This window comes from Teleopsis dalmanni, chromosome 2 (genome assembly GCF_002237135.1).
Source record: "Teleopsis dalmanni isolate 2A chromosome 2, ASM223713v2, whole genome shotgun sequence".
NCBI classification, from domain to species: Eukaryota; Metazoa; Arthropoda; class Insecta; order Diptera; family Diopsidae; genus Teleopsis; species Teleopsis dalmanni.
The window spans coordinates 85,414,845-85,429,228 of NC_051847.1; the positions used below are offsets into that span (position 1 = coordinate 85,414,845).

At 27.1% G+C, this 14,384-nt stretch overlaps 1 protein-coding gene across 4 annotated transcripts; it reads left to right on the top strand.

Annotated features, from left to right (window-relative positions):
* Positions 1–894: 894 nt before the first annotated feature.
* On the top strand, positions 895–12,989 carry LOC119682654 (ran-binding proteins 9/10 homolog). 4 transcript variants are annotated; one of them, XM_038096141.1, is made up of 12 exons: positions 897–2,075; positions 7,394–7,558; positions 7,622–7,821; positions 7,885–8,072; positions 8,148–8,260; positions 8,324–8,475; positions 8,545–8,717; positions 9,265–9,389; positions 10,191–10,247; positions 12,289–12,425; positions 12,495–12,606; positions 12,694–12,988. In XM_038096141.1, the coding sequence occupies exons 1-12, from the start codon at positions 1,094–1,096 to the stop codon at positions 12,828–12,830; spliced, it is 2,541 nt and encodes an 846-aa protein (XP_037952069.1). In that variant the 5' UTR covers positions 897–1,093; the 3' UTR covers positions 12,831–12,988. The 4 variants fall into 4 exon arrangements, with proteins under 4 accessions (XP_037952072.1, XP_037952069.1, XP_037952070.1 ...); XM_038096142.1 differs by having other exon boundaries at positions 7,622–7,818; XM_038096143.1 differs by having other exon boundaries at positions 899–2,075; positions 7,622–7,812.
* The last annotated feature ends 1,395 nt before the right edge of the window (positions 12,990–14,384 follow it).

Genomic DNA, 14,384 nt, shown 5'->3' on the forward strand with positions numbered 1-14,384 from the left:
ATGTGTGTTAACCAGAGGAAAACAAAGAAAACTTGGAACGACGTAAAAAGTGAAAAATTTACAGAATTAAATTTTTAAAATTGTAAAATAATATTAGTTTTAGAAATGCTAAACGGCATTCACTAAAACTATTAACGGGTTTATCGTGAGTTTAATATATATATAATTATCACACCATAAAAACATATTGATAAAAATTTTCAATTGTAATTGCAAATTTTATTGTTGTATTTTATTATGGCCATTGTGGCACTAATAAGTTTTTATGTGATTAATATGAAAAATTGGGAAAAACGCTTTAAATGCAGTTTGCATATAATGCAATTTTATGTATATGTTTGCATATTCAGGTCAGGTCAGTGTAACCTTGAAAATTTACGCAGGCAACTCGATAGCAACATTTCCTAATAAAAGGCACAGCACTTTCGAAATCTTAACTCATCTTTGCATTTTGTAAGGTACAAACCAACATTCTAGGTTAAAGCTGTTTTTAGACAGATTAAATATATATATATATATATACAGAAATTTAATAATATTGCTGGCATTGCCGTAAATGAAGTTGTTAAGGGACACGAATAATGCAATCAATGCACATTTTTGCAATTGCGTTGGGAAGTGTCATAAATTGTTGTTTTTGTAAATAATTGACATTGTTACCAACGCTTGGTACGAGACGAGAAAATTGACAGAAGACAGATTTCATAGGACGAGATCTGAACACTTCATATTATTTGGTCTTTCAGAAGGCAAACAAAATAGTTTACTTTTATCCTCTAGAGTCTAGAATTTGCAGTTTTTAAATATATAAGTAAATAACTTTTTATAGATAAACGTAAGTAATTTGCATTACAATTGTTAAATATTCAATATGTGTAAATGGTTTTATTTTAAATGAAAAAAATGTATGACGATGACGACGATGATGATGAGAGTTTTGCGAATAAATTGTGTTTGTTTTAGGAGATCACAAAGAGTTTTTTTTTATTGCGTTTAATTGCGTTATTTTGTACGTAATTGAGAGATCAAAGAAATATACATATACAATAAATATTCTAGTTTATTTAAACAAACAAATATATAAGGAAAGGAAATGGATGCTGAAAATGATAATGAACAACCGAATTCCTCTTCTGCCAGTAGCAGCAACAACAGCAGCAGCAGTAATTTGCTTGTTAATTTGCCGTTGTTACCTATACTGCACTCTCAAGATGATGAAGATGTGGTTGAGCATTTGCCGTTTCATCCGCCATCGCCACCAAATACAGCAAATAATCAACAATTAGAATTTATAACGACCGGACAGCCACAACATTCAGATAATTCAGCTTTTATATCACCTTTATTATTTAATAACAATACAACACCACCTCCTTCATCATCCTCATCGTCGTCGTCATCATCGTCACACATCCTACACCTCTTTCATCACCAACACTCTGAGCACCCACATCAACAACATTTCCCTCCTCCCTCCCACCAGCAACACGCACCATCGTCATCACAAGGATCAGAACAAGAAAATATCATAGACGATAACGCTATAGCTGATACAATTGATGCATCAACAATTGATAATATCGATGAATTACAACAATTGAATGCAGAACCATCCTCCTCCACCACAAGTCGTCAACCACCACAGCCCTTAGTAGGCACTACATCTGCCGGCATTGATACAGCTGTGGTAACTCACGAATCACACACACCTCCCACAACACTGCCACTGTTACTACAACAAGATAACAAACAAACAAGCTCTTCGTACTTTTCTCGTCCTTACTATCATTCTAATCAACATAATCGACATCAGCATACACGATTTGGTACTTCCGGTACATTTGCTTTTGACTCCAATAAAACTAACGACCGAATAATGTTCACTAACAACGATAGTAGTGTGCCAATGTCTGGTACAACTGGCAACTCACACCAACACCAATCGGTAGATCGTCTTAAAATGTTATATCCAAATGTTGATGAAAACGAGACACCATTACCACGCTGTTGGAGTCAACATGACAAGTGTTTGTCTATTGGTTTATCAGAAAATAATCTACGCGTTCATTACAAAGGTAAGTTTGAAATATTTTCAAAAATAATACTAATAATATATTTCTTCCTTTGATTATGTTGATTACTTTATGTCTGGAAGTTATCATTCACATTCAATGAAAATTTAATTGTACATCGATTAGCAAAGTAAATATTCTTCTTCATTCTTCTAGTTTTCTACAATTTAGAGTCGGTGCTCCTTGTGCGGTAACGTCTCAAGAATTGTATCGTTATTTAAGCCCCTAAATGTTACTTTTATAAGTATTTTCCTAGAGTTTCGCTACCCCACTGTATCAACCCTCTCCTTAATTTTTTTATAGTACTCAGATCTTTACAGTCCATAGCCATATCTGTACAGATGAATAAAATAAATTAAAACTAATTTAATGTAAAATGTTGTTGTTATAGGCCGCAGAGATCTGGGTTCTACTTGTGTTGTTCCATTTTGAGATTGTTAAACAGGACTTGGTTGTCGAACTCGACGAGTGTTTCGGAGACGTAGACCCGGCCGTTATTGAAATGGAGTAATTTAATCAAACTAGTCACTGTCCTCAATTATTGTAATATAAAAGCTGTTGTTTTTTTACATAGGATAGCCGGCTTAAGAGTTTAGAAAAAATAGCTTAGACATGTGTAATGGATATTCTGAGATGAAATTATTGTTTTATTGGGAATTTATTTATGAAAAAATGGCGATGTCTATTGTATTGATATAGCTAATTTTACGTTGGCAAAAAACCCTTGTCTCTGACTGGTGTTTGAATATATTGATGCCTTGGGGTTGCATCCATAGTATTATTTTTAAATATAATTATTTCTTTTTATATATCTGGGTCTATTTTTTTTATATACATATAATTTTTTTCTGAAAGCATTTTTTTTATATATTTTTTTCTGGAAATATTTTGACTTGTTTAAAATCGTTCTGTAGGTACACACATATATTATATTCCGTAAGGAAATATATTTCTTTATGTATTTCAACCGATTGCAAACACAAAGTCATTGATTGGTAACAATTTATTAGGAAATAGGTTAGAATATCAGACTTAAAATTCGCTCGTCTCAAATAACGTTTCTAAGGATTTTATTATTTATTTACTTGACTGAGTTAATCTGTAATTTACTGTTTTTGTTATAGCAACACGTCGAAAAAGTGGCATATATATATTTTTGTATTAGTCATTAAAGTAAGTAAATTTGTATTTTTAGAAAAAACAGTTTTTAATTATAAATATATATCTAATACTTTGAAATTTATTTTGCCTTTTATAGAAAACAGATTTATTAGTGAAATTATTGATAATGAAAGTATTGTTTTCAAAGTACTCAAATGTTTATTTAAATTTAATATAAACAAGATATTGTGTCTATAATGGGTGCAAAGAATTAGTCATATATGAAATGTATATATTGTATAAGATTTTGTTACTCATCAACAAGATTTGAAAACTATATGGTTATGTTTTACATTTAATATATATATAAATATCACAAAATAATGGTTGGAATAATTATATATTCTTATATTATAACTCAAAAAGTAATTAGAAATATAGCATATAATACACATATACTTTATATATAAAAAATCTGGCATTAATGTTCATGTGAATGCTACAAAAATATGATAGACCCATATTATGATATTTATAATGAGTACCAGAGAGGCCAAGTATATTTAAAAATGAACATTATGCATAGCTGGTTAGATATCATAATCATGAAATGAAAAATAATTTCAAACTATTTTGGTCCCACTCGTCGAACACGACCAAACGCCGTTCAACATCCCCCAAAGGAGTCACACAAGCAGATCCCGGCAGGCTTCAACAACAACAACATGAAACTGTTGTAAAATTTGCTTTATAGCGACTAGTTAATGTCGTTAATGCATTCTTGGCAATTGCAACTTCGATGAATTGACCAAAATTGATACACGAAACTTTTAAACATCAATAAGTATAGATTTTGTTATTCGCTTACCTACAAAAAATTCTTTAACATTAATATAATATCCGTAGTAATCTGGCTATACGAACAGAATACTTAAAAAAACCAAAGATACATAATAAGTAAAAACTAACTGATACGGCTAAATTCCTCATATATACTCAATGAGCTCTATTGGCTAAGAGCAATCATACCGACAAAATTTGGATTTAATTTAATGTGGATCAAATGACCGTAGTTGTGGATCAAATGAGAAATTAAAAATCATTACTCTTGTGATCTATATTCACTAAAAAGTGAATACTTTGCATGAAAACTTCTATCCAAAAAATGTTGAGCTGTTGAGCTCATCATTGTAATCATTAAATATATCACCCACTTTATATTAAAGCAACAAATATATTGGAATATTCTCTTATATTTTTAATACGATGTGCTATTGACGATGTGTAACTTTTGTAATTGTCTCTAAAAACTCTTACCTGCAATCACTTCTAGTCTATTTATTACAATATTCTTTTATATTTTTTAAAACGATTTGTTATGAATAGTGTGTTTTTTCAGTTATTTCTCTCGAAGTACTATATTTTTAATATTATGTGTGATTAGAGTCAATTAATTTAACAGTAATGATGGACACTTGCTTTACTTCTAAAGCAAAGTTTTACCTACTTTAGAATTCTGATCTGTAATTTATTTTGGCTTAAAAGTTTATTCAATTTTTTAATTTAGAAAAAAAAGGTCACTAGTCTTTAAAAGTTATAGTAGAAGATATTCTTTGTTTTTCTCGAATTAAGAAACTACCAATGGTTTCTACTAGTTAGTATCGTACTACTGCTAGATTACCTACTGTCTATTATAAATATTATTATTATTATTTATTAAAGAGGTTTTTTTTCGAATAGTAGTGAACTACAACAACAAAAATCATTTTATATTATTTTAAGATATTGGTTTTTGGCTGCCCATACAGCTATTTCATCAGTGGTCTTGGAAATAATTCTTGTATTTAATTATTCGTAAATAATTTCTTGAGATTGCAAGTATTATTTATTATAATAATTAAATATTGGAAATTAAGCGTGAGTTACTTAAAACTGAAAATATCCGGTTATAATTCTCGTAAAATAAATTAATGTATTAAAAATTTGAGTCCCTAAACTATCACCTCCTTTTGGAAAACGTTTTAATATAGCATTTCCATATATTATTTAATAGCTCATATAAAGCTTATAAGCTTATAGCTTATATAAACCTACAATAATAAAGAAAAACAATTCAACAATAAAATATTCGATTTGTTTATTTGGTGGAACTTAGCGAGTTTATTAAAAGTTGCTTTATTGGTGTTTTTCTTTATTTTTCATTTAAAAAAAATAAATATTCAAGAAAGGAAATGTAAACATATTTGTCTCGCTCTTTCTTTTGTTTTTGTTTCTATTTTTGTTTTACGTATTCATTTTTGTGTATATTTCGCGTCTTTCTTGAAATGCTAAAAGTGATTGAAATCAGCTGATTTTTGTTGTTGTTTTGCTTTGAAAGCAATGTTATGTATCTATAAAGAAGTTGGGGGGGAAATGTTATAAATAATTTGTAATCAATAATAAAAAATAATAATTAGTGCCGATTTATAATTATTTTTAATATTCTTACTTTTTAATTTTTTAAAATATACAACTATTCAAATGAATTTCTTTAGAGTGTATTTCATTCACGCTTATATTTCCGTTCCCCCAAGTAACTGAAGAACTTATGGACTTTAGAATAAATAATTGTTAAAAACCTTCCTTTAAGTAATAGAATTCAAAGCACATTTATCTTCAACAAATAAAGTCCGAAGTTCGTTTTGAAACGCATATTGAATTTGTAGGTTATATTTTGGAATTCTATACTGTTTTAGGATATCATTCCTATCCTTTACAAATTAATAAGAAGGGTAGTACATTCTATTTCATTTATATAGTGTTGTCTACATTATTTATATAGTGTAGTCTATCTACATTATTTATATACCATAGTGAGGTCTACATTATTTATATAGAGTATTATATATTATTATTTATTATTATTTATTATTATTTATTTATTTATTATTTATTCATTATTTATATAGTGTAGTCTACATTATTTATATAGTGTAGTCTACATTATTTATATAGTGAGGTCTACATTATTTATATAGTGTAGTCTACATTATTTATATAGAGTAGTCTACATTACTTATATAGTGTAGACTACATTATTTATATAGTGAGGTCTACATTATTTATATAGTGTAGTTTACATTATTTATATAGTGTAGTCTATCTACATTATTTATATAGTGAGGTCTACATTATTTATATAGAGTAGTCTACATTATTTATATAGTGTAAATTTATACTATCTTAGGTTTTTACATTATTAATTCAATATTCATTTATTTGAGCATGTGATTTGAGATAAATTTTATAAGGTTTATTAATACGTCCCACTGCATTATAGTTTATTAACCTTATTTAAAGATTTCAACACTCATTGCTAGATCTAAAAAGCGAAAAGTGAAGTGCCGCTTAAAAATTTCAATGGGACTAATGTTGTTGTAAACCACAAGGATCTGTAAAGCAGATATCATGAAAGAAATTACAAAACAAATACATCAGTTAAATTGTGGATAGGTAGTGGTATTGTAAAACGAAAGGTATTATTTAGGAGTGTGATTGGATTGGAGATAGAATAGAGAATAAAAGTAATGAACAGCACTTGGTTGGTAATATTGTCTACTGATTCCAATACGTGGACTCGTACGCTCTTAGAACCTGTAATTATTAGTCGTCATTGTTTGAAAGTAGTTCCCTGTCGTAGGTTAATCCACTATAAGAGTCATTCTACATGTGTCAATATTGCCTATTTCCCATAGTATTATTTGATTGTTATTCTACTTATTACTTGGGATTGAACTTTAATTAATTGATTTCATCATAAACTTCTCTTTGTTAGTTGGTTTTTTATGTACTTTTTAATATTTTATACATACTTTATTCCAAAATTATTAAACTATATTATATACGTTTATACGTATTTCTATATATGATATAGAGATATACCATAAAGATTAATATTTGCAGTGAAACAAAGTAGTTCTACCTTAAAGGATCTTGTGTACTACAATATTCTCTGTCTGATAAAATGCATTTCAGTTTTTAAGCTCCTTCTTTGAGAAGTTTCTTACTATAAACAAAAGTAAAAATTCCCGCGAATGTCAATTAATCAAAACGTGACCTAAAGTGTTTTACTTTTTAAAGAAAATTTTACTAACTTATATATGATAATAGAATTTATCTATTTTATATGTTTGAAATCAATCTCATTACTTGTATTAATTATTTATATCTTATTATTGAAGGTGTTGGCAAGCAGCATAACGATGCTGCATCAGTACGCACTGCTTATCCAATACCACCAGCATGTGGTCTCTATTACTTTGAAGTTAAAATCATATCCAAGGGTAAAAACGGTTATATGGGTATTGGATTAACAGCTCAACAATTTCGCATGAATCGTTTACCAGGTAAATAATACAATTCATATATATCGCAACTAAATATATTGATTGATAACTACTTATATTTAGGATGGGATAAACAATCATATGGTTATCACGGCGATGATGGTAATTCTTTTTCATCTTCCGGCAGCGGACAGTCCTACGGTCCAACTTTCACCACTGGTGACGTTATTGGTTGTTGCGTTAATTTCGTTAACAACACCTGCTTCTATACTAAAAATGGCATTGATTTGGGCATTGCATTTAGAGATTTGCCTGTAAATGTTGTAACTGGATTTGAAGTTTATTGATTTTTTTTATTATTTTTTACATATATTTTTTTTCCGTAGACAAAACTATATCCTACAGTCGGTTTACAAACACCTGGCGAAGAAGTAGACGCTAATTTTGGCCAAGAACCATTCAAATTTGATCAAATTGAAGATATGATGAAACAAATGCGTGAAGAGATGAAATCATCAATTTATAACTTTCCCATGCCAATTGAGCAAGGTGACCCCACAACACTTTTGCATAAGTAAACATTTTATAATATTTATTAATATGAATATTGTTTTCAAATTTATTTATTTTACTACCGTATTATTAATAGAATGGTTTCCTCATATTTGGTACATAATGGCTATAGTCAAACTGCAGAAGCATTTTCAAAAATAACAGGACAAAACTTTCAAGAGGACATGGCCTCAATACGAAACCGCCAAAGTATATTTGTATAAATACGCATATTTTAAAAATGTTATGACATATAGTGTTTACAACTTTTAGAAATACTTAAATTAGTTATGTCGGGAAAAATGGGTCAAGCAATTGATCAAACAATTAGATCGTATCCAGGACTATTGGAAAATAATAAAAATTTATGGTTTATGTTAAAATGTAGGCAATTTATTGAAATGATAAATGGTTCTGACATTGAGGTTTGTTTTCATTTTTATTTATTTTTAATGTTTTATAAAATAATAATTTTATTGTACTTTTTTTTTCAGTACTGCCCTACAAATAAACAGACTTATTCTACAACTACACAAACAACGCCACCAAATCAGACATCAGTTATTCAATCAACAAAAGCTTATCAAAATGGTAAATCTGCACAGAATGCTACAATAAATTCAGCTGTGATAAATGAAGATAATCAACAGGATCTAAAAAAATCACTGTATGTTTATATTTTTATTATGTATTGAATGCTCTTATGAATTACTCCTGAATACTGTCCAGATATATGACATTTTTTTAAGTTTTTCTACATAGTTTAATTATATTATAATAATGTATTCACTATGTGTGAGTACATTTTTAAAATAGTGTGAATAGATCGATTAAATTATCACCACGATATCCTCTCTTCGTTGAACACAAACTCCACCACTACCTACAGATAGTAGGCGATAACTATTCATACAAAAAAAGTAAATGCTGAGTATTAAAACATCTAATATCATAACATTTTCAATTGACGGAAGAATATTGTAGACGTCATAGACGTCATTGAACATTATCTTTACAAACGATGACGAGACAATATTCAACTTAATGAAAAAAAAATTTTTTGGAATTTAATAGACCAGAATTATTAAACAACTTACAATAATAAAATTTCCTAATTACTATTTTATTTAAAAATAATCACGAGAGCATTTAATTTGAAATCAAATTAATAATTAAAACAATAATAATGATTTAATGAATAATTTTTTACACAGTTTAATTAGTGAAAACGTTCCCGCTGCAGAGGAAAATGTGTCAAATAATTCAAATATTGATGTGGTTCCAGGCATCGATTTTCTAAATGATGTTGAAATGGAAAATAATGGTCATACAACAAATGGTAACAAACCTTAATTTTAAATTAAAATCATAAATGAAAAGTAAAATTTTAATTAAGCTGCTTGTATTACCATTTAAATTAATTTTCATAAAACTTTATTATTTAATTTAATGAACACTTCTTCACAAAAACTATAACATATATCATTCATATTTCATATAAACTAATATTAGCACTCTATAATTTAGAACTATCAAAAACCCTTCTTGACTATAACACATATTATTTATATTTCATTTTTACTAATATTATCACTTTATTATTGAAAACTATTAATAAAAACGCTTCTTGATTATAACACATGTCATCTATATTTCATTCTTACATTCTTACTTATCACTTTATTATTTAAAACTAGAACTGTTACTAACTAAATATACTCTAAATGAAAACTAATGTTAAATATCTTGCATTTGTTAACTCTTATATCCATTAGTTTAACTATTTTTTTACTAGAATTATTTTAGAAATAATTTTTACAATTAACATAACTATAAAATATGAATAAACCCTAGTGAACCAGGCTATTATATATTTGTTTGTTTGTAAATCTGTATCTATATTGTTTTATTTAAACTATTCAAATAGCTTCATACTATCCTGTAGAGTAACTATATATTAGTTCTAATTTCCCTATGAATTTATTAATAGTAAAAGTAGTAATAATTTTAATTTATTTTTTACAAAAGTGCATTACACCACTTGTAGTATAGTAATTTTATTATTTTTGTTTTTTTTTTTTAAGTGTTTTAAATTTTTTTAGATTCAAAATCATTTTAATTTTATTTTTAAAAATTCCAGGAAATTCTTGTAAAAACGGAAACATTAATGATTCTTTAGATATCGAGGAAGATATGGGTACGTACAACATAAACAGCCAGTACCCATTGAATGTTTAATAGTATTTTAATTAATATAAGTTTTGTATCTTTAGAAAGTTTAATTATAATTTATTGTTTATAATATATAAGTTTTAATTTTAAAACTTTATTATACTACATTTGATATATGAAATCTTAAATCATACATCTGTCTGCGGCTAACATACATTTATTAACTACTATTTTCTCCACTGCTAGTGAAGAATACTATACATTGCCTCTTAGGTAGTCTATTACGCTATGTTAGTTGTCATAAAACTACTTTAAAATATTTCCTTTCATTTAAAAACTTCTTATTCTTTACTTGATGAGTTAGTATTTAAAGCACTTTTACTGACTAGTGCCTATGTTCACATCAGTTTTAAAAATTCTTCAGTATATTTGCAGCTACAAACATTTTGATATTTCTAGTAAGTTTGCGCTCTCTGACACAGCGAACCATTCAAAAATGTTTGAATATCATATGTTGTTCGACCATTTCCTGTTAACCATTTGAAATAAGAACTAAATAAAACATAAACCAGTTTTGATGTTCGAGCAGTTTGAACATCTTTAAGTTTTAAAATTTTTCGATCCAAAATTCGAATATACTGAAGCTGCTACAACACTTTGAACTACAACCTAAAAAATCATTGTTTTTTCACTCTGCCTGTATACGATATACATAAATGTTAGCAGTGTAGACAGAAATAAGTTTTATTGTTAAAACTTTTTCCTATAAGTCAGCTGTTATATAAAAACAAAAATCAAACGATCGACTATATAGTAGCATAAGTAACATCTATTAACATTTCAAACTCACCAATGGAGTTATGGTTTCTTGGTTATCACTCTAACTTTATCAATTAAAAATTTTATTTCTTCTTATATTTACTAATAGTTATTAAATAAATACCTAATTTTTATTTATTTTTAGAAATATAACTTAGTCACATAATAAAATATATTAATAATCGAGGGGTTTTACTCATATATATTTTATTAATCATTTTATGCAGTTTTAGAGTATGTAATGCAATATAAAGTGTGAGTGTGAAATAAATGAAGCATTTCCCGGAATATATGTATATTGTACTGCTAGTATAGATAAACCCTATAAGTCCTTAAACAGTTCCAATGTTCTTAATATTATAATATCGACTAGATATAGTATTGCTAGTATAGTTCCTTGCCTAGTTTTAAATCTGTTTAAAAAAACAGAATTAGTAATTCCACCTTCCCCCACTACATTCTTTATCATAAACAAACTCTCCTCTTTCACACTATCATCATCTAGATACATAAACATATTTGTTATAATTAAATTTGTTAACTAGATAGATCTTCGTGGGTTACAACAACAAGAAGTCTATTATAATAGCGGTATTTAAACGTGCTTATTAAGTTGGTGATGTGATAATGTCTTATAATACTTTTTTTTCTGAGATTTCAATATTACCGAACTATATCTGAGTACACCTAATATATCGAAATTTTTAGTTAGTAATAAGAATTGATTACTGCCAATATAGTTTGTCATGAGCTATTGTGTATTTGACTTAAAGAATATCATCTCATTAGGGAAAGTGTATAGTTCCTTTGATTAAACATAGATACAATGTCTTTTATAGTACAATTCTTCTGTGAATTTCAGCAACTATTGTTTCTATTTTAAAAATAAAAATATTATATGATTTTTAATTAAATATCATTACTAGTATTAGTTATTAATTTTTTTTATTAGAACATCCTCTTACCTAGTGTGCTAAGTTATTTAGATAATATATATTTTTAAATATATCAAATCTATGTTATTGTTTAGCATAAACAATTTAAATCTTATGTTAATTGAAATTATTTGCCTATGTCGTGAATAATTTTAATAATTAATTAATAGTATTGCATAAATCAGTCTTAATTAATGAAGAAATTATTAGATTATTTTTTATTTAACATTACGCTTTTCATAATAATATTATTAATAATAAAAGTTAACAAAAAATTATAAAATCGTTTTGTTTCATAAACTATAATTTTAGATGTCGATATGATTACCCCGCGAAAACACAGCTATGGCATAGAGAGAATATTAGAATTCGGTAAAGAACTTTCACAAATGGGTCAGCAACTTGAAAAGGAAAACAAAATGAATGATGATGATAGACAAATGTTGGAGGTGAATAAAAATAAAAATTAAAACATTAATTTTAACATTTTTAATAAATTTATATATCTGTATTTGTAGGATGCATTTAGCTTAATTGCATATTCAAATCCATGGGCAAGTCCTTTAGGCTGGCAATTATGTCCCACAAAACGTGAAAATGTATGCACAGCGCTTAACTCTGCCATATTAGGTAAATTATATATTTTAAAAAGTTTGTACAAATATAAATTATTATAATATCATTCTAATTTATATATATTTCTTTGTTTTTATACAGAATCAATGAGCTATGCTCGGCGTCCGCCGTTAGATGTTTGTTTAGCACATGCGTCCGAATTGCTTAAAGTAATGGCGCAGGCTTCGCTCGGTGCATGTGCGTTTGTGAATATTGAAGACATATTTCCTCAAAATTGACCATCCGCGATATATAAAATTTTTGAGACTTAATTTCAATAATAGAACTGTCGACTCATCCGAATGTGCTAGTTACAGCGCTTACGTTATAAATTTATCTTATATATATTAGATTTTTAATTGCAAAGAAAAATATATATATTTTTATTTAATTAAACAAATTTTCTGTCAACTAAATTCATTAATTTGTTTACCTTTAAAAATGAAAATGATTAACTTCATAATTGAATTTATTTTTAAATTGTTTTTCATTCATAAACTTTTAATGAATCCTTCTTCCAATTAATTAAATATATCTTTATTTACTCGCAACTGTAAAATGAAAACAAAAAGATTTTATAAATGAATTATTAGTTTTAATTAAAATATATACGTTAAATCAATAAATTTTTTGTTTTGACTAACATCCTAAGAGTACGTTATTTAAAAAAATTTCGGTATTTTCGTATATCAATATATATATAAATATATATATTTACTATATATAGAGCGTATAGCATGTAAGGTGCATTAAGTTAATAAAAACAAAAAAACAATGTAATGTTTATCAAAAGTAAATGAAATAGAAAAAGAAATAGTTTTATTTTATGTATTATAAAAGTTCTATAAAAAATATATAAGTAAACCAGCAAATAGCCGCAATAAAACAATATCGATTCTTTTAAAATATTAAAAAAAATTAATTATGTTCTTAATGCTTAAAACTTTACGTACTATAAACACAAAAAAAATCGAACGAATAAATCAGTTAATGTATAAGAATGGCACCAAATATATTAACAATATTAAATATTCTTTCATATATTGATTTAATTGATTTTTTATTGTAGAAATAAAATTGCTTTAAGTTTTCGCATTTTCCTTCATTAAATTAATAAGCGGTGCAAATTTTTAAAATTACTTTAGTGTTAAGGGTAAAACTAATTGCCTGAATTTAAGATTTAATAAATAGAGATATATAAATAATATTAGTTTTTTTTATTATTATAGGAAGCGTACATATTATTTGATACAAATAATACAGAGCCTATAGGCTGTACTATTTGAGTAAAGAAAAATTAAATATGTATATTACTATTTATTTTAAATGAAAAAAAATGTACATAATTTATTACTAAAAATAATTGTACATAAGGTGAGTCTAAAAGTTCTAAAATATAACATAATCATTGTCATTATAGGGTGTGACTTTCGATTATCTTTCTGGCAACCTATGCGGTCTATGAAAAAAAATTGTTAGCCTTTTGATGCGATCTTTTTAAGTTCAGTTATTGTTCTTGTAGCCCGCCGTGATCTGAAAAGCAGATAACATGTAAGGATTACAAGACGAATACATAGGTTAGGATGTGGATGTGAATGAGCATTTGGGGTAAGGGTAGGAGTAGGAAGGAAGGATGTTGAGTTCAATCAGTTCAAGTGGTACCCATTTTCCGTCTTTTTGAATGGTTCCTTGGGTGATATTTAGAAATTTTCTTTTTTATGATTAAAAAGGAATGTTCTCTACAAATACCGTTTATTTTTATGTTGTTTATGCTTTCACAAATAATGGCGTTA

What these genes read in the sequence shown, in the direction of transcription:
- LOC119682654 (XM_038096141.1), top strand. Translation starts at nt 1,094, where the DNA reads ATGGATGCTGAAAATGATAATGAACAACCGAATTCCTCTTCTGCCAGT. An exon ending in GAGATTTGCCTGTAAATGTT is followed by an intron (nt 7,822 to 7,884) that starts GTAACTGGATTT and finishes TTTTTTCCGTAG; the next exon opens with ACAAAACTATATCCTACAGT. An exon ending in AGATATCGAGGAAGATATGG is followed by an intron (nt 10,248 to 12,288) that starts GTACGTACAACA and finishes CTATAATTTTAG; the next exon opens with ATGTCGATATGATTACCCCG.